Source organism: Microcaecilia unicolor, chromosome 3 (genome assembly GCF_901765095.1).
Source record: "Microcaecilia unicolor chromosome 3, aMicUni1.1, whole genome shotgun sequence".
NCBI lineage: Eukaryota > Metazoa > Chordata > Amphibia > Gymnophiona > Siphonopidae > Microcaecilia > Microcaecilia unicolor.
The window spans coordinates 138,880,050-138,904,153 of record NC_044033.1 but is presented as its reverse complement, the minus strand read 5'-3'; the positions used below and the strand labels follow the sequence as shown (position 1 = coordinate 138,904,153).

The following is a 24,104-nucleotide window of genomic DNA, read 5'->3' as shown; positions in this document are numbered from 1 at the left end:
GGTTTACCGTGAAGTCAGTAAGTTTCTCCGACTCGTCCGCTTGAAATACCATTTCCGACACCGGTATCCCACCCAAATCTTCCTCGGTGAAGGCTGAAGCAAAGAATTCATTCAATCTGTCATACCGGGATACAAATTATGTCGTAGTGATATGGTGGATCGAATTGGTGGAGGGGGTAGCATTGTACATTAAGGAGAGCCTTGAATCAAATAGATTGAAAATTCTGCAGGAAACAAAACACATCTTGGAATCCCTATGGATTGAAATTCCATGTGTAAAAGGGAAAAGGATAGTGATAGGAGTGTACTACCATCCACCTGGCCAGGATGTACTGACAGATGTAGAAATGTTATCAGAAATTAGTGAGGCTAACAAACTGGCCAGCACAATAATAATGGGTGATTTCAATTATCTCCATATTGATTTGGTAAATGTAACATCAGGGCATGCTAGGGAGGTAAACGTCCTTGAAGAAATGAAGGATTGCTTTATGGAGCAGCTGGTACAGGAGCCAATAAGAGAAGGAAAAATTCTAGACCTAGTCCTTGCTGGAGCGCATGATCCAGTGCAGGAGGTAATAGTGCTGGGGCCACTTGATAACAGTGATCATAATATGATCAGATTTGATATCGGCTTTGGAGTGAGCACACACAGGAGATCCGATATGTTAGCATTTAACTTTCAAAAAGGAGACTATGATAAAATGAGCAAAACAGTGAAAAAAATACTTGAGGAACTGCTGTGAAGGTCAAAATTTTACATCAGGTGTGGATGTGGTTCAAAAAATACCATCCTGGAAGCCCAGGCCAAATATATTCCGTGTACTGAAAAAGGAGGACTGAAGACCAAATGACAGCAGGCATGGTTAAAAAGAAAATTCTTCAGAAAATGGAAGAAGGATCCAACTGGAAATAATAAAAAACAGCATAAGGATTGTCAAGTCAAATGCAAAGTGCTGATATAAGGAAGACAAAGAGGGACTTTGAAAAAAAGATTGCGTTGGAGACAAAAACATAGTAAAAATTTTTTTTAGGTATATTAAAAGCAGGAAGCCAGCTAAATAAATGGTTGGACCGCTATATGACTGAGGGGTAAAAGGGGCAATCGGGGAAGACAAAGCCATAGTGGAGAGATTAAATGAATTCTTTGCTTCAGTCTTCACCATAGAAGATGTGGGAGAGATACCAGTGCCAGAAATGGTATTCAAAACTGACAAGTCAGAGGAACTGAATGAAATCTCTATAAACCTGGAGGATATAATGGCGCAATTAGACAAACTGAAGAGTAGCAAATCTCCTGGAGCAGATGGTATTCATCCCAGAGTACTGATAGAATTGAAAAATGAACTTGCGGAACTATTGTTAGTAATATGTAATTTATCTTTAAATTCAAGCATGGTACCAGAAGATTTGAGGGTGGCCAATGTAACGCTGATTTTTAAAAAAGGTTCCAGAGAAGATCTGGGAAATTATAGAATGGTGAGCCTGACGTCAGTGCCAGGCAAAATGGTAGAGACTATTATAAAGAACAAAATTACAGAGCATATTCAAAAGCATGGATTAATGAGACAAAGTCAACATGGATTTAGTGAAGGGAAATCTTGCCTCACCAATCTGTTACATTTCTTTGAAGGGGTGAACAAACATGTGGATAAAGGTGAGCTGGTCAATAATGTGTATTGGATTTTCAAAAGATGTTTGACAAAGAGGGGCATAATTAAACAGCGCCGGCCAAATTGATGGGCAGCCATCTTCGGGGCCGGTTCCGCGAAGGGGTGGAGCCAAGCGTATTTTCGAAATACGCTTGGCACCGGCCAAATCGCTCGCTGGGGTTAGATGAGATGGCCGACTCCGATTTTCAGCCATAATGGAAACCGGAGCCGACCATCTCAAATCCAGCAAAATGTAAGGCATTTGGGCATGGGAGGAGCCAGCATTTCTAGTGCACTGGCCCCCCTGACATGCCAGGACACCAACTGGGCACCCTAGGGGGCACTTTAAAAAATTAATAAAAAAAACAAAATTAGCTTCCAGGTGCATAGCACCCTTCCCTTGTGTGCTGATCCCCCTAAATCCCCCCCAAAACCCACTGCCCACAACTGTACACCACTACCATAGCCCTTCGGGATGAAGGGGGGCACCTACATGTGGGTAAAGTGGGTTTTGCGGGGTTTTGGGGGGCTCCCATTTACCAGCACAAGTGTAACAGGTGGGGGGGGAGAGGGTGGGCCTGGGTCCACCTGCCTCAAGTGCACTGCACCCACTACAAACTGTTCCAGGGACCTGCATATTGCTGTCATGGAGCTGGGTATGACATTTGAGGCTGGCATACATGCTGGCAAAAAATGTCTGATTATTTTTTTGTGTGTGTGGGAGAGGGGTGGTGACCACTGGGGGAGTAAGGGGAGGTTATCCCTGCTTCCCTCTGGTGGTCATCTGGTCAGTTGGGGCACTTTTTTGGGACTTGGACCTAAAAAAAAAAGGGTCCAAATAAAACGGACCAAATTCTCCTGACAGCTGGCTTTCTTTTTTTCATTATCGGGCGAAGCCGGCTATCTCAACGCATGCCCCCGTCCCGCCTTTGCTACCATGCTAACACGCCCCCTTTCAACTTTTGCTGGCCCCGCGACGGAACGCAGTTGAAGCCGCCCAAAATCGGCTTTCGATTATGCCGATTTGGGCGGATTCAGGAAATCGCCGCCCATCTCCCAATTTGTGTCGGAAGATGGGCAGCGATCACTTTTGAAAATCAGCTGGAAAGTATCTCATGAAAGACTCCAGAGAAAACTGGAGAGTCATGAGATAGGAGGTAGTGTCCTATTGTGGATTAAAAACTGGTTAAAAGGTCAGTATTCTCAATGGAGAAGGGTAGATAGTGGGATTCTACAGGGGTGGGACTGCTGCTTTTTGATATAATTATAAATGATCTAGATATGGGAGTAACTAGTGAGTTAATTAAATTGCTGCTGACACAAAGTTATTCAAAGCTGTTAAATCGTGACAGGATTGTGAAAAATTACAAGAGAACCTTATGAGACTGGGAGACTGCGCATCTAAATGGCAGATGACGTTTAATGTGAGCAAGTGCAAAGTGATATTAGAATTCTCTACAAATATATAGATCGGAACTACCAAGGATAACTTAAATCATATAGAATTTACAATAATCCTCTCCAAATATGTGTACATCACCTTCTTAGTTTAAGTTAAATCTCAATAATTTTATCAATTTTTCAATTTTTCTCTATTTCCTCAATTTCTTTAAAAATGGGAGGAAAAACCTCAACTGACTCTGTATTGACTACAGAGCCATACAATTCTGGGAATTCATGCAGTCATCAATGGCTAAAAAAAACCTCCCAAAAGTGTTTCTATTCATATATGTATATACATAGTTTAGATAAGCTCTTTACTTAGCTTTTAAAGGTGCATCAACTCTTCATATCATCACATCTCTCTTTTCCACAGCCAAAAATGGCCAAAGTTTTGCAAACTTCATCAGGGCTCGTGGAACTCAAGCTTACTGCACTCTGTAACAGCCACGGAGTGGAGTAAGCTTGAGTTCCAAGGGTCCTGACGAAGGCATCACAGTAAATTGATACAAACCAAATGGGGTAATAGTAGCGCTCTAGAAATGTTAAGTAGTAGTAGTAGTAAATGCTGATTGCTTATGTTATGAATCGCCAGTACCTTTGGCTAAGGTCCTTTGTAGTCAGGTACTGGGTCCCAGTGAAGTAATCTAGTAACTCGTCCATCTGGGGCATCGGATAGGCATCAGATACAGTGCATTAATTAAGTCTCCTGGAATCCACACAGAAACAGTCTGTGCAATCTTTCTTGGGAACAAGAATTACAGGAAAAGCCCAGGGGCTATAGAGAAGTCTTATAGTCCCTGGGCTTTTCCTGTAATTCTTGTAACACCTAGGGCTAGCATCTCATCAATCTTCTGCTTCTTTTGCCTCTCCACCTCAGCAGATATTCGATAGACATTCTGCTTCTACTTCAGTGGGTCATGGCCACCCGTGTTTACATTGTAATTGCCAAATGGGTGATTTCTGGTTTAGTAGAAAACACATCAGCATACTTTTGCAATATTGCTTCTAACTGCTCTCTCTGGGTGGGGGTTAATTGATCCCCCACTACAGTTTGTTGTATAGATCACTCTGGTAATGTCTCTACTAGGAGATCAGGTGTGGGTTCACTATCCTGACACTCTTCTGGTGGGCTACACACAGCTAGTACCATGGCTGTTCGATTTGCATAGGCCTTTAACATATTTACATGAAAGGTACACTGCTTTTGGTCTTGAGAGTCCATAGATATAACATAGTTTGACCCATCCAGGTGCCTTATGACCTTGTAAGGTCCCGCCCAGTTACTCTGAAGTTTATTCTGACGTACTGGGCCTAGAACAAGTACCTGATGGCCCTCATAAAACTCTCTATTTTGCGCCTTATGATCATACCAGGTCTTTTGATTAGTCTGCGCTGCCTGAAAGTTATCTCTGACAATACCCACAAGGTCTTCTAATCTCTGCCACATATTAACTACAAATTCAATTACAGGGCTGTCAGAGGTGTCAACGTTTCCCTCCCAATGTTCTCTTATTAGGTCAAGGAGCCCTTTCACCCTCCAGCCACAAAGCAGCTCAAATAGGGAAAACCCTGGAGACTCCTGAGGTACTTCTCTGTATGCAAACAGTAGGTAGTGCAAGTATTTCTCTCAGTCTCGATCTATCGTCTCTATGAAAGTATTTATATGCTTTCATAACCCATTAAATCTTGCTGCCAACCCATTAGTTTCATGGTGATATGAGGTGGTACGTAAGATTTCACTCCAGAGTGTGCCCACAGATTTTGGATCAGCTCAGATATAAACTGTGTCCCTTGGTCCGAGAGTATTTCTCATGGATATCCTAACCGGGAAAATATTTCTAACAGGGCAGTGGCAATTTTCTTTTATTCCGTGGAGGACAGGACTACTGCTTCAGTATATCTGGTAGCAAAGTCCACCACTGTCAATATATATCTTTTCTCAATCCAGCTAGGGACAGATAGAGGCCCCACTATATCCACAGCTATTCTCTCAAAGGGCTCACTGATAATGGGTAAAGGTTTCATGGGAGCAGTGCATTAGTTTGATACGTATTAAGGGATACTACTGCTCTAAGTGCAGAGGACTTTGATCCTGGGGAACTGAGTTCGATTCCCACTGTAGCTCCTTGTGACTCTAGGCAAGTCACTTAACCCTCCATTGCCCCTGGTACAAAATAAGTACCTGAATATATGTAAACCGCTTTCAATGTAGTTGCAAAATGTCATGATTGTGACTGTATTCCCTGTCGGACTTGCTTTGGGGTTCCTCCAGTCAAGCCAAGTCTGTTTGTTAATCCTGAAGCCTGTGTGAAAATCCTGAAATCCGTTCCAGTCCAGTCTAGTCTATTCCGGGATCCTGTTCCAGCCAAGCCGTGCTCTGCTGTTGTTGCTGCCAAGCCCCACCCTTACTGGTGACCTCACCTGTAGTGCCTTTATTACCTCCTGGGAACTTTCTAGGTTGCCTTTGCAACAGAGGTTGTCTGATGAGTTTCTCGTCAGTGAGTGTTGGTTGCAGTGCTACCCTGTTACTTTTTATTCTGCCTTTGACCCTGCTTGTTTCCTGGAGTGTTCTACTATTGCTGCCTGCCTTTGACCCTGCTTGGTTTTTTTGGAGTATTCTACTGTTGCTGTCTGCCTTTGACCCTGCTTGTTTCCTGGAGTACTTGGCTGTTTTGCTGGCAGCCTGCTGGACCCTGCAGTTCTGGTTTTCCATTCTGTTCCATAGTCCTGCAGGCCACCTGCACCCAGGGGCTCAACCCCTGGGGAACGGTGGTCAAGCACAGGTGAAGTCTCGTTGTTCCTGCCCTGCCTATTCCAGCTTGCTCTGCCTCCACTGCAGCTTCAGCCCAGCGATTCCTGTCCTGGTTTTACCAGTCCGTCTGTGTTCCTCCTTGTCTCTTGTTTGGGTGGTTCTCCTGCTGCTGCTGCCCTTCGGCAGTGGCTCAAGGGCTCACGAGTCCAGATTTTCTTTGAGAGTCTGACACAAAACCTCAGAAAGGTTGGTATATCAAGTCCCATTTCCCTTTCCCTAAGCATGAAATAGCCCATTGCACATATAATATCACAATATGGAATGAGCAACCCAATGAATGAAGTGCTATATTCCAGAACCTTATCAGCTTCCTTGCACCTACTGTTACTCTATTTTCCACTCTGTATATATTCCCGGAGTTAGTACTCTCCTCTCCAGAACCTGTAAGCCACATTGAGCCTACTGCTATGTGGGAAAATGTGGGATACAAATGTATAAATAAATAAATAAATAAATATTTCATCAGTTAGTGGTCTTGAGTTACTACCATGTGGGTATTTAAATCTCTGAGGGCGCTCCTTTTATTATATTATATTAATAAGACAAATCATTAGATTTAGTACATTTTCCTGGTGATGTTTGTTGTATTGAACTTTTTTACCAGTGAAGTAATGGATTTCTTGATTTGAGTTTGTGCACTAATAACAGCATTAGCGCGTGACTATTAATCTGGAAAATGGACAATTGGCCATTTTCCGGCAGTGGTAAAAATAGCTTTAGCTTGCAGGAAAGACCCGCATAAGGGTGCACAAAGGCCACTTTTTACTGCAGCTTGGTAAAAGGACCCCTTAGTTGAATACACGTCATTGCCAATTATGGTTAATGTGTATTATTTATTTATTTATTAGGATTTATTTACCGCCTTTTTGAAGGAATTCACTGTGTAGCATTATGAACCACTTTGATTCTACTGAAAAATGCAGCATATTAATGTTTTACAAATAAAATAAATAATTACAAAAATATTTATCGTGTAACTTAAGACTGTATTTTTTAATTCTATGTTTTCTTTGCTTTATTACAGGCATCGTGCAGTCAATCTGTTCCTGCAGGGTTATGACAAATCTTGGATCGAAACAGAAGAGCATTACTTTGAAGATAAACTTATAGAAGACTTAGCTGTAGGTTTTGTTGTGTGTTTTAAGTGATAGGGTAAAATCAATGCACTTGTTTCTGAGTTTTTGTGAAAATGAACCATGATTCTCTCTTGTGGTTTGACCCTAATTCCACTGTACCTGCAGAAATTGCAATCTAATAGGTTTAGAAATTGTATCTTAGAAAAATCATGATACAGAAGCCAGTAATTTCCATGGGTAAATCCATGTTATCTGTGTTAATAGGTTATCTGAAAATAACCAACCCTGTATGTGGGTGTAAGTATTCACATAGGACCAAATTCTAAAAATAGGTGCTGAAAAAACAAGCTTGGTGCTATTCTATAAACCTCGCCTAAAGCTAGGCACGATTTAAAGATTATGTGTAGCGCCTGTCCCCATGACTAAAATTTAGACGCAATCATTTACACCAACTAAAACCTGGTTTAAATACCTGCACCTATCTTTGGCGCAGATCGGTCATATTCTATGACAGTACGTGTAATTTTCAGGAATGCCTAGTCCCACCCATGCCCCTCCCATGACCATGCCCCCTTTTGTGATCCGTGCATTAGAATTTACATGCACCACTTTACAGAGTACATTTAGAAAGTTGCACAGTAAATTCTAATTAGTGTCAATTTGTGCCGATAATTGCTTCTTAGTGAAAATTAATTAGTGTTGATAATTGCTTTATTGGTGCTGATTAGCTTGATAAACAATTAAGTTGTGTATGCAGATAGACTGCATGCACTGATTTGCATGTGCAACTTTAGTCACTATTTATAGAATATGGGGGATGGGGGTAATTCTCTACAGGTTGCCTAAAGTTAGGCACCAGGATGCTAGGTACTAAGTGTGACTTGTACATCAGCAATTAAACTCGTAATTACCTTTATGGAATACTAGTGAAAGTCGACACTTATGTGCTTACATTTAGGCACAACTGCATATACCATGTCAGTGGTTGGTCTAAGCATATGTGCCTAAATGATACAGATTGCACACATAATTGTCAATATTCTTTAACGTTAGCGCATAAGTGCTGGGCATGTCCTGACCTGCCCATGTCCACAACCCCCTTGAAGTTAAGTGCTCTAGAATTTGTGCAAGTGCAATTACATGTGTAAGTGCAAATTAGCGCTAATTTATTTATTTATAATACATTTATACCCCACATTTTCCCCACTAGAGCGGGCACAATGCGGCTTACAGGGTTGCATAAGCTTACAACTCAATGAGGATAATGATACAAATAGACAGAAAAACAGGTTGAACATTAAGATAATAAAGGGTGCAAGACGAGGTTGATGCAGTCGGTGGTTAAATAGGTGTAGTCAATATGAAGAAGGTGAGGGTTGAATGCTATTAGTTGAATACGCTTTCTCGAATAAAAATGTCTTTAAAGGTTTCTTAAAAAGCTGGTGGTCATCTCTTTGAGATATCTAGGTAGACCATTCCAAGACTTTGGGCTGACATAGGAGAAGGAGGAGGAAAAGAGTAATTTATATTTAACAGATTTGCAGCTTGGATAGTGTAGGTTATGGCAGGAACGAGAAGTCACTGAAGCATTTCTGGATGGAAGATCTAACAAATCTAGCTTGTAGGCAGGGGCTTCCTCATATATTATCTTGTGAGTAAATGAGCAGATTTTAAAGGTAATGCGATCTATAATGGGGCGCCAGTGTAGGTTATAACGAAGAGGTTGAGCATGTTCAAAGCATGATTTGCCTAAAATTAGCCTTGCAGTTGTGTTTTGAGCAGTCTGGAGTTTTTTCAGGATGAATTTTTGGCAACCAGCATAAATTCCACTACAGTAGTCTATATGAGATAGGACCAACCAGTGAGTGAGAGTACGGAAGAGATCCCTTGTGAGGAATTGTCTGATACGCCTCAATCTGCACATTGAGTGGAACATTTTTTTTTGTGATGAGTTTAACTTGGTTATCCAGTTGCAAGTGATTATCTAACAAGACACCAATGATTTTCAGTGTAATAACTGGTTGTTATTGCCAATTATCATCTAATTTGTCTATTACTTTACACATGTAACTGTAGGTAGTCTATAACCTGCCTGTGCAATTTTGTACACTGAACCCCTAATTCTAAAAAAGTTGCCAAAATTGTGTGTGCAAACTTAGGTATGTGCCCAATTTGTGCATGCAGTTTAATAGAATAATGAGCCAATTAGTGTGTCACGGTCCTACTGTGATGTAGTCCCACTGTGGGTGCATGGCAGGAGGAGCTGCCATCAGTCTCTGACTTGCACGGGGGAAGTGCTCATCACAGGACCTGGGGAGCCAGTGGCACACCTGATGATGTTAGATGCCACGAGCAGATTTAACCCCGGGTCAACTGTAGCTCAGATGCTCTCTTGTCGAAGCCGCCCTTTCCTGCTGTGTGCCGCATGTGGGTCCTGAGATGCCTATTTTGCTGTCTGCTGCTTCAGGAAGGTTTCCAGCCTAGCCTTCCCTGCTGCTAGTGTGTGTGGGTTCCAGCGCAGCATCTTGTTGCTTGTCTGTGTGGGTTACAGTATTTTGGTTTGCTTTGTATGAGTGAGTTCCAGTAGTCTTATGCCTGTTTGTGTGAGTGGGTTCCAGTTGTGCTAATGTGTGTCGGTTCCTGTGCAGCCGTCCACTGCTTCTGTGAATGGGTTCCAGCCTTGCTTGCATTGCTGGTATATGTGGGTTCCTGTGCAGCCATCTGCTGCTTGTGTGACTGGGTTCCAGCCTTGCTTTATCTTGCTTGTATACATGGGTTCCTGTGCAGCTATCCGATGCTTGTGTGTGTGAATTTCAGTGTTACACTTCACTACTCGTGTGAGTGGGCTCCACTTCAGTTTCACTTCCTGTGTGCATGGGTTTGAGTTCGGCCTTGCGGCCCATGTGAGTAACTTACAGGTCTGTCTTACTTCTTGTGTCCTCGAGTGCCAATTCCATCGTTGCTATTTGTAGGTTTGGTTCCTATTGCCCTCTGTCTTTGCTTGGCTGCCTGCAGGTGTTTCCCTAGTGGGGCTGTGGGGATTCAGTGTTTCATAGCCTTGCCCTACGTACTAAGGGCTCACTGCCCTGAGACATAACAGTGCTAATAATTGTCTTTTTAACAAGCAATTATTGGCACTAATTAGATTTAATTGGCCATCCACATACATAAATTTAGGCACAGGATCCATGCCTAAAATTTATGAGGAGCCCAAAAAAGGGGGTGTGGAAATGGGAGGATTTTGAGCATTTGGGGTGGTTTGGGACATGGTTTTGAATTACCTGTGTAATTATAGAATATGAGTGCTTCATGCATATATTTAGGCACAGGCATTTGTACCATGTTTTTATTGGTGCAAATGGCAGCGCCTAAATTTACCAGTGACCTGTCTGCTTAAGCATTATTCTGTAAACTGTGCTGAACTTTAGGCATGGCTTATAAAATACTGCTTACGCCGGAGGGGGGGGGGGGGAGGGGGGTTCAGCAACAATTTTTAGATGCCATTTATATACAGTCTAGCCCTAAGCATAAAATTGTGCATTCAAAATTATAGAATGAGGGGGATAGTTTCATAACATAGGACTTTTACCTGTATTTGGGGGAGAGGTTCCTGGGAGTGCACAAGGCAGTAACTACACCAACACATATACATTTGGGGGCCAATATTCAAAGGGGTTCAGCTGGGCAGGAGAGGCGCCAGCCTCTGATATTCACTGGCGCCTAACCAGGGAGTGCTGCTGAATATCAACTCTAATTGGCCTTTCCCTATCTGGCCAGGTTACGGGCAGTTCAGGGCCAGAGTTTAAGTGGAGCTGCTACTTAGCTGGTTTGTATCAATATCTCCTGCCCAGCTGAACCCCTTTGAATATTGGCCCCCAAATGTATATGTGTTGGTGTAGTTACTGCCTTGTGCTCTCCCAGGAACCCCTCCCCCAAATACAGGTAAAAGTCCTATGTTGTGAAACTATCCCCCTCATTCTATAATTTTGAATGCACAATTTTACGCTTAGGGCTAGACTGTATAAAAATGGCATCCTTTTGCTCAAAACGTCCAAAGTCAAAATAGCAAATAAAGGGGCCCTTTTACTAAGGCATGCCTAAAAGTGGCCTGCGCTAATGTAGGTACGTGTTTTGGACGAACACAGGTCATTTTTTCAGCACATCTAGAAAAAAGGCACTTTTTTGTGGCCGAAAATGGACATGCGGTAAAATTAAAAACCAGCACGCGTCCATTTTAAGCCTGAGACCTTACCACCACTGATTTACTTAGCGGTAAGGTCTCACACACTAACCGGGGGGTAAGTGGCCAGCACGTGTAAACTGCCAATTACTGCCGGGAAACCGCCACACAGTAAAAAATAGAAATATTTTATACTGTGTGTTTTGGATGCACATCAAAATGGAATTACCGCCCAGGGCATGCGGTAGCCTAGCAGTTTTTCCAGTTTGGCACATGTTGGATGCACGTAGGCACCTACACGCTTTAGTAAAAGGGCCCCATAGTGATTTTCAAAACAGCAAAATGTCTACCTTTTTTTTTGAAAAGGGCCACTTGCTAGATGTTTTTGTACACTGTGCATTTATCTTTTGGGTTCATTTAAGTCCAAGTGAAAAACGTACAAAATCAAGCCATTGGAATGTAGGAGGAGCCAGCATTCTTAGTAGACTAGCCACTCAGACATCCCAGGAGAGCAGTGGGGCACTGCAGTGGACTTCACAAAAAAGCTCCCCTCCTAGGTACACATCTCATCATTGCCCCCTTATATTAACTGAGACACTCTTCTGAATATCAACCCTAGAATGATATTGCACTTGAGGTTGAGTAAATCATGATATCATGATGCTTTTAGTACTCTGTGATAAGACTTGCTCAGGTTAATTTAAATGTTGTTATATTTTTAGTCTTTCCTATCTCTCAGCGTACTGTATTATGATCTTGCTTATTTTATTTTATTTATTTATTTATATTTTATTTTGGGGTTTTTTTTGCCACAGAGACCAGGGCTGAAGCCACCAGAAGAAGAGGATGGAACAAGGAAATTTGATCCACTCCATCAACTGATTCTACTGTTTAGCCGGACTGCATTAACAGAGAAATGGTAGCGTAAAAATAGTAGGGAGGGACTTAAGCAGCCTCAATGGGGCCATCCGTTCTTATTTACTATCACAGTCTGTGTTTCTCTAACAATATTATAGACTCTATATGATCTCCTCTTTTTCCTTACTTCTCCATGGCTAAGGATCCTTGGTGCTTTTTATTTTGCTGTCTTGGATGCTAAGATCTTTTCAGACCTTCTTAGGTCATTGCTTTTTTTCATGAGGCTCTGAACTGCAAATTTTATCATCATCTGGAAAAAAAGGCAAATGTTTTCTACTTTGTGGTATTTAAGGTGAAATATCATCGAATAGACTGATGGCAAAGGGAAGGAAGGGGATCCGGATTTAGCTCAAACCTTTTCAGTAATTGCTGAAGGCAAATTACATTTATGTAAAGTAGGTATCTGTCTATTCCCCATGGGATTGTAATCTAAGTTTGTACCTGAGCCAAAGGATTAGGATAGGACACCTAAGTGAAAAACCTGGAAAAGCCCCTATTTCATGCCTATTTCATAAAAGCAACATAGGGTTTAAAAAATGTTTGAACAAGTTCTTGGAGAAAAAGTCCATAGTTTGCTATTGAGAGATAGACAGGTGGAAGCCACTGCTTGCCCTGGGATTGGCAACATGGCATGTTTCTACTATCTGGGTTTCTGCCAAGTACTTGTGACCTGGTCTGGCCACTGTTGGAAATAGGATACTAGGTTAGATGGACCATTGGTCTGACCCAGTATAGCTATTCTTATGTTCTTATAAAGTAGGCTTCCAGTTCCACCCTCAATAGCACACAAAAATCCAATACACAAATTTACACCAATCCAATGTTAGTGCAAATATGTACATGTGTTCCATACTTATGCATGCATACTTTATAAGATAATATCTTCAAAATTTGCTCAACTTCAATGACATAATATCAAAATAATATTTCAGTAAAGGTTTGCATAGGCTTCTTTTTTTATATATATGGGGTCATCAGATTAGCGTGTGTGCTTCCGTATTGGCTAACTGAGCCATGCAGACTTCAAGGGGCACCACCACAATCCTCATAGATCCTCATAATTTTTTATAACAAAATTAAATCCACTTTAACTTCTTAATTTCATTTCTTATTCTCAATATTGAAAAATCTTTCATTAAAGTACTTAGCTTTCCAAATAGTATCAATTATACTGGAGACACTATTCTGCGTGGCTCAGCCAATACGCAAGCACACACGCTAATCTGATGAACCCATATATATATAAAAAGAAGCCTATGCAAACCTTTACTGAAATATTATTTTGATATTATGTGATTGAAGTTGAGCAAATTATGAAGATATTGATTGATAAGCTCCCTTCTTTATATATAAGTATATGCCGTTTGTCAACATTGACTATAAGATAAGCATGCATACTGCAACCCCATTTCCATTCCTCCCAAATTACGCCTCCAGGAGCCACTAACACAATTTGCATAAAAAGATGTTCACACTTTCTGTGTGCATACTTTTTACACAAATATGCAGTTATGCAGTTGTATAAATGCCCTTTCCTGTGACCATAAAAAACTTGACACTGGAAAAAGCTTTACAAAATTACCTTCCATTGGGGTAATTCTATAACCTAGGTACTCACAATTGTGTGCATGTTACTGTGTAAATGTTTAGAATATTAGCATTTTTTTAGAATACAGGTAGGATATAACAGCCTTACATATGGGTGTTGTTATTTATTGGAGCTTGCATGGGAATACTCTTCAACTTGTCTACAACAATATTTTAGAACACTGTCCAGCTTATGTTCGAAAGAGAAAGACACCCATATTTCGACCCAAATCGGGAGATGGGCGTCTTTCTCCTGTGGGCGTCCAAATCGGTATAATCGAAAGCCAATTTTGGGCGTCTTCAACTGCAATCTGTCACGGATATGGCCAAAGTTGACAGGGGCGTGTTGGAGGCATGGTGAAGGCGGGACTGGGGCGTGTTTATTGGCCAAGGGGAGGTGGGCGTCCTCGGCCGATAATCGAAAAAAGAAAGGCGTTTTAGCGCGAATTTGGGTCACTTTTTTTTACCCTTTTTTTTCACGAACAAGTCCCAAAAAAGTGCCCTAAATGACCAGATGACCACCGGAGGAAATCGGGGATGACCACCCCTGACTCCCCCAGTGGTCACTAATCCCCTCCCACCCCAAAAAAACAACTTTACAAACTTTTTTTTCCAGCCTGTATGCCAGCCTCAAATGTCATACCCAGCTCCATCACAGCAGTATGCAGGTCCCTGGAGCAGTTTTTAGTGGGTGCAGTGGACTTCAGGCAGGTGGAGACAGGCCCATCCCCCCCTACCTGTTACACTTGTGGTGGTAAATGGGAGCGCTCCAAACCGCCCCCAAAACCCACTGTACCCACATCTAGGTGCCCCCCTTCAGCCATAAGTGCTATGGTAATGGTATAGAGTTGTGGGGAGTGGGTTTGGGGGGATTTGGGGGGCTCTCACCCAAGGGAAGGGAGCTATGGACTTCAGAGGTAGTTTGCTTTGTTTTTTTAATTGTTACAAGTGCCCCCTAGGGTGCCCGGTTGGTGTCCTGGCATGTCAGGGGGACCAGTGCACTACGAATCCTGGCCCCTCCCATAACCCAATGCCTTGGATTTGGTCATTTTTGAGCTGGGCGCCTTTGGTTTCCATTATCGTTGAAAAACGATACCGCCCAGCTCAAATCCGCATAAATCCGATGCATTTGGCTGGCACAAACCGTATTATCGGAAAAAAGATGGACGCCCATTTTTTTCGAAAATATGGTTTGTCCTGCCCCTTCACGTACCTGTTCTCGGAGATAGACGCCCATGGAGATGGGCGTTCACGTTCGATTATGCCCCTCCACACCATGCATGCACATGTGTCTTCCTGACTACCATTGTTGCATGGGACCTAGCCAACTGCCATTTTTCTGCAGAGCGAATCAGTCACACTTTTCTGTGCTCCCTTCAGCTCGCATCAAAATTTGGTTCCATCCAGTATGTAAGTCCTATCATCTGTTATGTTGGGACCATTTATGAATCCATTTTTATTTCCCCTAGAAAGTTTGTTTTTTCAATTCTAAGTTTCTTTTCTGCGACCGGTTTAAGCCATATTAAGGCCATGGATACCTGGTGGGTAAATTTTCAAAACTGAGTTGTTTGATTTCACTGTGGCTATTTTTCCTGACATGCCCCAGAAAAAAAGTTTTCAGTGACTGTAAAAAGTGTGCCAGGAATAAGAAAGTCGTATCCATAACGGATACACCTAACTGTTGCCTGCAATGCCTGGGACTCAATCATGATTCCTCCTCTTGTATCTTATGTTTACAGATGTGAGAAAGAGGAATCTGAGGTAGAGAAACAGTACAAATGTATTTCTGGTGCAAATAAGTCTGGTCCATCAATATAAATGTTGCAAGCACCAAGGAAGAGGAAAGATTCATCTTCTTCTTCATTGCAACAAGAAACAAAGATGACAGATTTAGGGCAAAGGCCAATGCGTACTAATATTGGACCCCTTAGAAGCACAATACTGAAAGTATTGAGGCATCAAGGTTGCCAGTGCCCTTGAAGCATCCCTGACATGAGGACTGCTTATCCTCTGACATCAAAGGGAGTATGACAGTCTCCAACGAGCCAAGACATACACCCCAAGTGTCTCCGGGGGATGTGGCCACTCTGACTGTATTGACTTTGTCCTTGTCAATGGCAGCCTTTGAGGAGAAGCTCCTGAGGAATTTTGAAGATCACATGGCGTGCTTCTTTGCCCAGTGTGAAGCTTCAATTACATCAAGGTTCAAGGTTCTGCAACCAATTTTCAAAACCTATTCACTGCTAGCAGGAGATGCATTGGCACCAATGCTTCAAATGGCATCGAGTTTGATTCAGACTACATAAGTGTCAATCTCCAGCCCACTGGGGGAGGAAGCTTGCTCAGTGAACAGAAGCTTCACAGGGGAAAGCTTCCTGAGTGCCTTGATGCCATAGGCCCAGGCCTGAATAGGAGGTCAGTCCCTTTAGGCAGGCAGAGACTCAAATGTCTCCCACAGAGTACTTTTATGAGTCAGCATCTGAGTGCTCCTGATTATCTAAAGAGCCTCTCTCTTCAGATCCCTTCACATCATATGAGAGATGTAAATCTGAGTTCTCATTCATCGATTTTGTCATTGCAATTACCAAGTCTGTCCCACTTTCTTTGCAGGCTGAAGATGAGTTCAGTGCAGAAACTTTGGTCATCCTCCAGTTTGATGACCCTTTATGGAAGCTGTGACAATCCTGTTCACAGGAACCTGAGGCAAGAACAAGTGAAGATGTAGTAGACAACCCCCCTCCCCCCCATGCAGCAGTTAAACAAGAATATCTATTTTATATACAGAGTTCAGAAGGGTGCAGGATTTGAGAAGTTGTAACTTCCTTACAATTCCATGGTGGATGGAACTGCTTTCAAAGAGCTAAGAGTATGAAGACTCACACCTTGGTACCCCTGGGGAAACAAACAAGGACCTTGAAATCTTTTGGGATAAAGTTGTACCAGAATGCTATGCTTACTGCCAATATAGCTTCTTACCAACTCTTCATGAGCATGCACTTGCAGAATACTGTGAGCAGTGTGCCGGAATTTGCTGACACTCTCCTCCAGGAGAAGGCCAATGAACTTCATCAGTTAATAATTAAAGAACAGGAGTGCAGAAAACACATGGTCTGAGCAATTTAAAAAACTTTCAATATATTGTCCGGAGCATCCACAATGGGAATTAGTGTCTGCAGACTCACAAGGCTGAAGGCCTCAGACCTCAAGCCAGAAGTGCAGGAGAAGCAGGCAGATATACTGTAACATGGAGAGAATCTCTTTGGAGAAAATTTGCAAGATGCTACTACTGTCATCAAGTAGCACTTGGACATGTTAAGGCTGTCTTCAGGTCCACTCCCAGCTTGACCTCCTTTAGGAAGTATTTTAGTGAATGGCAATGGAGATTCTACTACTCTAAAGGTGTAGGTATCCTCTGCCTTCCTGTCCCTCTCAAACACCATAACTGACCAGGATGACCTTTTGATAGGAAGGAGGCTGAATTTTTTAAAAAGTAATTTGGCTCCTTTTAACCTCAGACCAGTGGGTTCTAAAAATTGCCTGGGTAGGTTACTGTCTGCAGTGGGAATGCATTCCTGCAAATTGCCCACTAAGAGCTTCAAGATTAAGTTCTCAGTATCAGGAATTGCTTACAAGGAACTGTCTTACCTATTACAGGTCAAAGCAGTAAAACCTGTTCCACCAGAGGAAAAAGGGAAGGGATTTTATTTGAAATACTTCCTGGACAGAATAAAATGGGGGGGGGGGGGGAGAGAGAGATTTCATCCTATCCTAGACTCAAGGGCCTAGAACAAGTATCTGGCCAAAAAAGGTTCGAAATGATTTCCTTGGCACCTTCACAGCCATGATAAAAAGAAGAGATTTGTTTTGCTAGCTGGGCTTAAAGGATACTTAAACTCACATACAGATACATCCAAGTTATAGGAATTATCTGAGATGTGGAGGAGGGTAATACCACTTCCAGTATCACATACTACTGTTTGGCCTCACATCAGCGCCAAGGGTATTTCCCCTACCTAGATTATTGGTTGGCCAAGAACACATCAGAGGAAGACATTTGGATGCTGGAGCTACTAGGGTTTATCATAAACTACACAAAATCATAGTTGAACCTGTCACAAAAATAGAAGAATCCATAAGAACCCAGGCTATACTAGATATATGACTCATACATTTTTGATTCTTCCACAATGGATTTTAATTTTCACATCAAGAGTTTTTCAGAAGTTCAACAGAGTCAGTAGGTATCAGCATGTCAGATGTTCAGAATGCTAAGCCACGTGGAGGGGCATAATCGAAAGGGGCGCCCAAGTTTTCCTGAGGATGTCCTCGCAGGACATCCTGGCGAAGGGGCGGGGAAACCCGTATTATCAAAACAAGATGGGCGTCTATCTTTCGTTTTTATAATAAGGTCGGGGACGCCCAAATCTTGACATTTAGGTTGTCCCTAGAGATGGTCGTCCTTAGACTTGGTGGTTTCTGATTTTCGGCGATAATGGAATCTAAGGACGCCCATCTCATAAATGGCCAAATGCAAGCCCAAATGGTCCCCCTGACATGCCAGGTCACCAACTGGGCACCCTAGGGGCACTGCAGTGGACTTCAGAAAAAGCTCCCAGGTACTTAGCGCCATTACCTTGTGTGCTGAGCCCCCTAAAACCCACTACCCACAACTGTACACTACTGCCATAGCCCTTACGGGTGAAGGGGGGCACCTAGATGTGGGTACAGTGGGTTTCTGGTGGGTTTTGGAGGGCTCACATTTACCACCACAAGTGTAACGGGGGTGGGCCTGGGTCCGCCTGCCTGAAGTGCACTGCACCCACTAAAACTGCTCCAGGGACCTGCAACCTGCTGCAATATACCTGTGTATGACATTTGAGGCTGGCATAGCGGCTGGCAAAAATTATTTTGAAAAATTTTTTTTTTAAGGTGGGAGGGGGTTAGTGACCACTGGGGGAGTAAGGGGAAGTCATCCCCGATTCCCTCCAGTGGTCATCTGGTCAGTTCAGGCACCTTTTTGTGGCTTGGTCGTAACAAAAAAAAGGATCAAGTAAAGTCGTCCAAGTGTTCGTCAGGGACGCCCTTCTTTTTTCGATTAAGGATCGAGGACGCCCATGTGTTAGGCATGCCCAAGTCCTGCCTTCGCCTCCAACACACCCCCGGGAACTTTGGTCGTCCCCACGACAGAAAGCAGTTGGGGATGCCCAAAATCGGCTTTCGATTATGCCAATTTGGGCGCCTCTGGGAGAAGGACGCCCATCTTCCGATTTGTGTCAAAAGATGGGCGTCCTTCTCTTTAGAAAATAAGCCTGATAGCCTCCATAGTTCATGTGATGCCTATGGCATGCCTCGATTTGAGGCAAGCTTTATAAACCCTATCAACCCAGTGGACACAAGCCACAGGGAATCTTCAGGACATCATCTCAGTCACTACCCCACTCAGGGACTTGCTGTCCTGGTGGATAAACCAAACAAGGGTAATTCTAAATCAGATAGACAACTAGGTTGCAGTGTACTAAATCAACAAGTAGGGAGGGAAGGGTTTGTACCTCCTGTGTCAGGAAGCTCTCAGATTTTGGAAGTGAGCCATCTCTCAAGGGATGTCCTCAGAGCCACATATTTGGTTAGGGACAGACAACTGTCTGGCAGACAGACTGTCAGGTACTGCAACCTCATGAGTGGTCTCTGCAGAAGGGTGTAGCCCAGAAGATCTTTCAAGAGTGGGGCACCCTCTTGATAGATCTCTTGCTACTCATACAATAACAAAGTCCCTTAGTTCTGGTCTAGTCTAGGATCACACAGCACACTAGCCTTGGACGCCTTCCTCATTCAGTGGAGAAGGTCTTTTGTATAGAAATTTTTTTTCTGAAATTCAAATGGGATTGAAGGTTCATGGTTCCTAACACCCCTTATTGGTCAAGGCAGACATGGTTTACTCTTCTTTCTGGAGTTTCCTTCAAAGATTCATGGAGACTGGGAAATATTCCAATGCTAATAACTCAAGATTGGGGCTCCCTAGACATCCTGATCTCTGGTCCCTAGCCTTTTTCCTGTCCTACACAAAAACTGCTCGAATGCCCTCTACATCTCTGAAAATCAGGTCTGAAGTCCAAATCTATTAGTGTTCACTTAAATGCATTCGGCATTTATTACCAAGTAGAAGGTAAACCTATCTCTGCTCAGCCTTTAGTTGTTTTCTTTATGTGGGGCTTGCTTCTATTGAAGCCTTCCATCAGGCCTCCTGCGGTGACGTGGAATCTCAATGTCATATTAATCCAGCTGTAGAAAACATTTTTTTGAGCCACTAGATTGGTGTAACCTGAAGTACCTGACATGGAAGGTCCTATTTTTGGTAGTGGTCGCTTCAGTCCACAGGGTCAGTGAGCTCCAGGCCCTAGTAGCTGATCCACCTTACACAAAATTTTACAACAATAGAGTGGTATTGTGCACACATCCTAAGTTTCTTCCTAAGGTAGTGTTGGAATTCTTTCTGAACTAGTCACTTGTTCTACCAACATTTTTTCCAAGACTTCATACCCCTAAAGGTGAAAGTGCACTGCGCACTTCATACTGCAAGAGATATTTGTTCTTCTATATGTAGTGGACTGAAACCCATGGAACATTTACCCAGCTTTTTCTTTCTTTTAATCAAACAGAATGGGGGCTGCCATTGACAAATGCAGTCTTTCTAAATGGCCAACAGACTGCATTTCCTTCACTTACACCCAGGCTGGGATGTCGATGGAGGATCATGACAGCTCATAATATTGGAGTAATGGCTGCATCAGTAGTCGAGATAAGCCTCTATGGAGAGAATTTGCAGAGCTATAATGTGTTCTTTGGTCCACACAATCACATCCCATTATTGTTTGGAGCAAGACTCCCAACGTGATAGTTGATTTGGCTAGATGGTCTTTCAGAATCTCTTTGGGATCTAGACTCCAACTCCACCCTCCTAGGCCCATTTATTTTTTTGTTTCAGGTTGCCTTCCAAAAAAAAAAAAAAGTTACAAGTTCTTGTTCACATGTTATCACTGTTCATTAACCCTTGCCTGTTGCAGGATCTTCTGCATATCCTCTTTTTTGTTGAAAGCAGTCTGTAGCTAGGGAGTCCTACATTTAAGGTTATTATATCCCGCTTGTCTTACAGCTACTTACCTGTTGCAGATGTTTTCTGAGGACAGCAGGATAAATTCCCTTACATGTCCTCCCTTATTGGAGTTCAATTCTATCAGCTTCAATATTCAACTGGCTAGGTCACACATGACAACGGACCGCTGGAAGATTCACGCACATGAGAGTTGCAGTGTTCTAAAAAACTGTAGTAAACAAGCTGGAGAGTGTTCCCATGACATCATCCGCATGTAAGGCTATTTATCCTACTTTTTTTCATAGAATGTCTGCTGCAGATAAGAAACTTCATTTAATGTGGGTATATGTGCACTTCCCTCTCTGTTTGGTTATATATGTGTACTTGTACATATAAATGCTAGCATGGTGCCAACTGCTATTCTGAAAATACCTGCTTAACTTACATACTGCATATTTGTAAGGAGGTACAAACAGAGGAAAAGCATGGGTGGCACATTGGCAGGCTCCTACTTAGTTGCACAACTTGCAGAATATTGTAAGTTAATGTGCATCTATGCCACACTTAGACACACATACTTATACCAGCTCTATGGCTGGTGTAAGTGTGAGTCTTTAAATTTTAAGCACATTAATATCCAGTTAGGCTAGTAGGCACCTACTTTCTGTTATAGAATAGGCTTCCTATGCACACCCTCCTGGATCCTAATTGGAGGTTCCCAGTTGTAGAATTGCCCCCCATATGCATATAGCATTGTGGTAACGGCTAGATCACGGCACTATAAAGGGAAGAAAACATATACCCCCCCCCCCCCCTTTATTTAGCTGACAGTGGGCAGTATTTTTGCTGTCTACTGCTGGTGTTAAACTCAGATATTCAATTCTGGGCCATATCTGGCTGCCGGCATTAAATATCCAGTTCTTTTTTATTTTGGCCACTGAAAAGTTAACTGTTAGTGGTTAAAGATAGGACTGCTATTTACGTGTTCAGACTTAAACGCTGAACTTATTCAGTTAGTTGCTGAATATCAGTGCCTAAGTGGATAAATCCCCTGATTTAACTGATTATGCGGTAGATGCTAACTGTGAATATTCAGCGAAAATAACCGGTTAAATCCCACTGAATATTTGCAGTTAGGTGCTAATAAGCCATTTAACCATCCATTTCTAGCTGGTTAAATAGTTTGGAATATTGGCCGGACAGTCTTATACTGGAAAGTTGATTATCAGTTCAGATTTTTCATGCACCTTAATCAGATAGAAAACAATGTTAATTTTCTTTCCCCTCAGCAAACTGGAGGAAGACTTCCTGTATATGGCATATGCTGACATAATGGCTAAGGTAACATTTTCTTCTCCTTCCTTTGAGGTTTTTTTTTTTAAGTTCTGAAAGGTTAAACATGGAAAAAGAAAAACCCCTTTTTTGTCCATGGCAATTAGCTCAAGCATTTTGATTATTCACTGTATAATGGAATTCTGCTTAATTTGTTTTTGTTACCAGCTCTTTTCAGCTTAGGTTCATAATTTTCTGTTCCTCTGTTTGACAATAGCTGAAATTGCTTGCTAGCATTTATCTTCTTTGCTCCCTTTAGAATTTTACATAACTCTGGAGAATCCTTTCTTAATCTTTTGCTTCTCAAAGAATGCATGGCTGAGGTTTTTATTCTTCCTAACCCTCTGGAATAGTTAAAATTTGTGCTTACCTGCATTGAATTGATTTCCTGTTTCATATTTTCTCCATTTATAGTCTCTACTCTTAACAAGGTAGACAAGAATGGCAAATATGTAGGTTCCTTGATTCCTTACACAGTTTTAAATTTATATTTATTACTGTAGGAGGTTCTTTTCATGTAGTTCAGAATGTATATATATATATATATATATATATATATATATATTTTAGATATACCAAACTTTGTGGGTATATTTCCAAGCAGGGCCGTGCTGATGCGGTAAGCGGGGTAAGCGCCGCAGGGGGGCGCTATCCTCTGGGGGGCGCCGCCGCTGCGTGCTTACCCTGCCCTCCCGTTCCCATGTAGGAACTGCCCGCCCTCTTCTCCCCCCCAAGATCCCGTTCCTTTTTTTTTTCTTTTAAATTTACCTTCCTCCAGCAGCGCAGCGTCAGTGAAGGAGGCGGCGCTCCCAGTCCCGACGTCTCTAGCCTTCCCTTGTTCGCTGCTCACTGCCCCGCCTCCTTCACTGACGCTGCGCTGCCGGAGGAAGGTAAATTTAAAAGAAAAAAAAAGGAACGGGATCTTGGGGGGGGGAGAAGAGGGCGGGCAGTTCCTACATGGGAGCGGGAGGGCAGGGGTGAGAGGGGAATCACTGCCTTGGAGCCAGGGGGGGGGGGGGGCAACTGGTAGTCTGCAGGGGGGCGCCAGAGACCCTTGGCACGGCCCTGTTTCCAAGATACTGTAATGACGGTAGTTGTCAAAGGTTTTGAGGTTTATGGATCAAGGTAATATAAATTAGGGTAATAAAGTCTTCGTGGATGTTCAGGTAATCAAAATGCTTAGCTAACTCAGGGGCCTAATTCCTAAGCTGCAGTAAGGCAAGTATTGTGCATAAGCTGGAACAAATATGCTCATTAGCTTTACCACTGATTTGACATAGCAATAATTAGGCCACCTCAAAGAAAACATGCACATCATTAATTACTGTGTTAAAAAATAAGATCACCTTATTCTCAGGCAGTCCCCAGTGGGCATATTTAAAGTTCATAGTTTGGTAACCCCGGCCCCTCACACCCCCTTCCCAACACACCCCACTATCCAACACACTCATACTATGAAATAAATCTGACCCTACCTATAAAGAAGTATTCCATGGCAGGAGCAGTTTAGTGAATGTCATGGTAATTTTCATTAAGCCTTATACACCGTGGTAACTTAATACAGCATCAATTGATAGGGAAATGTGATCAATACTATCAACACACAACCCTATTCCATAAAGTTTTATATAAAGTGGATCCTCAGAAGGTAGGCTAGACTCTACTTTATATCTGCCTATCGCCTTTCTCTTCATCCATCAAAATAATGAATATAAATAATAACTTCAAGTGAAGTTTCAAATACATGCCAAAAACTTGATTGTAGCCACCTCTCCCGACATGAATTCATGTCAGAAAAGGTGGCTACATGAATAATCTTTCATGTATTGGTTACACAATGTTCTCTGGTGCCTCCACCCTGACGAAGTGTTTTCAAAACATGAATTCATGTCGGGAGAGGTGGCTGCAGTCAAGTTTTTTGAGAAATGTTTTGTGAAATTTTGGGCACATATTTGAAGCTTGACTTGAAGTTATCATTTATATTGGTTATTTGGATCAATGAAGAGAGAGGCCA

General features: G+C 42.5%; 1 protein-coding gene across 1 annotated transcript in view; it reads left to right on the top strand.

Moving 5' to 3' along the window:
* Positions 1-24,104, top strand: part of RYR2 (ryanodine receptor 2) — a 908,577-nt gene that overhangs the window by 659,418 nt on the left and 225,055 nt on the right. Inside the window, 3 exon segments of the mRNA XM_030194683.1 lie at positions 6,932-7,028; positions 11,979-12,082; positions 22,048-22,099. Of these exon segments, the coding sequence (XP_030050543.1) occupies positions 6,932-7,028; positions 11,979-12,082; positions 22,048-22,099 (253 nt within the window).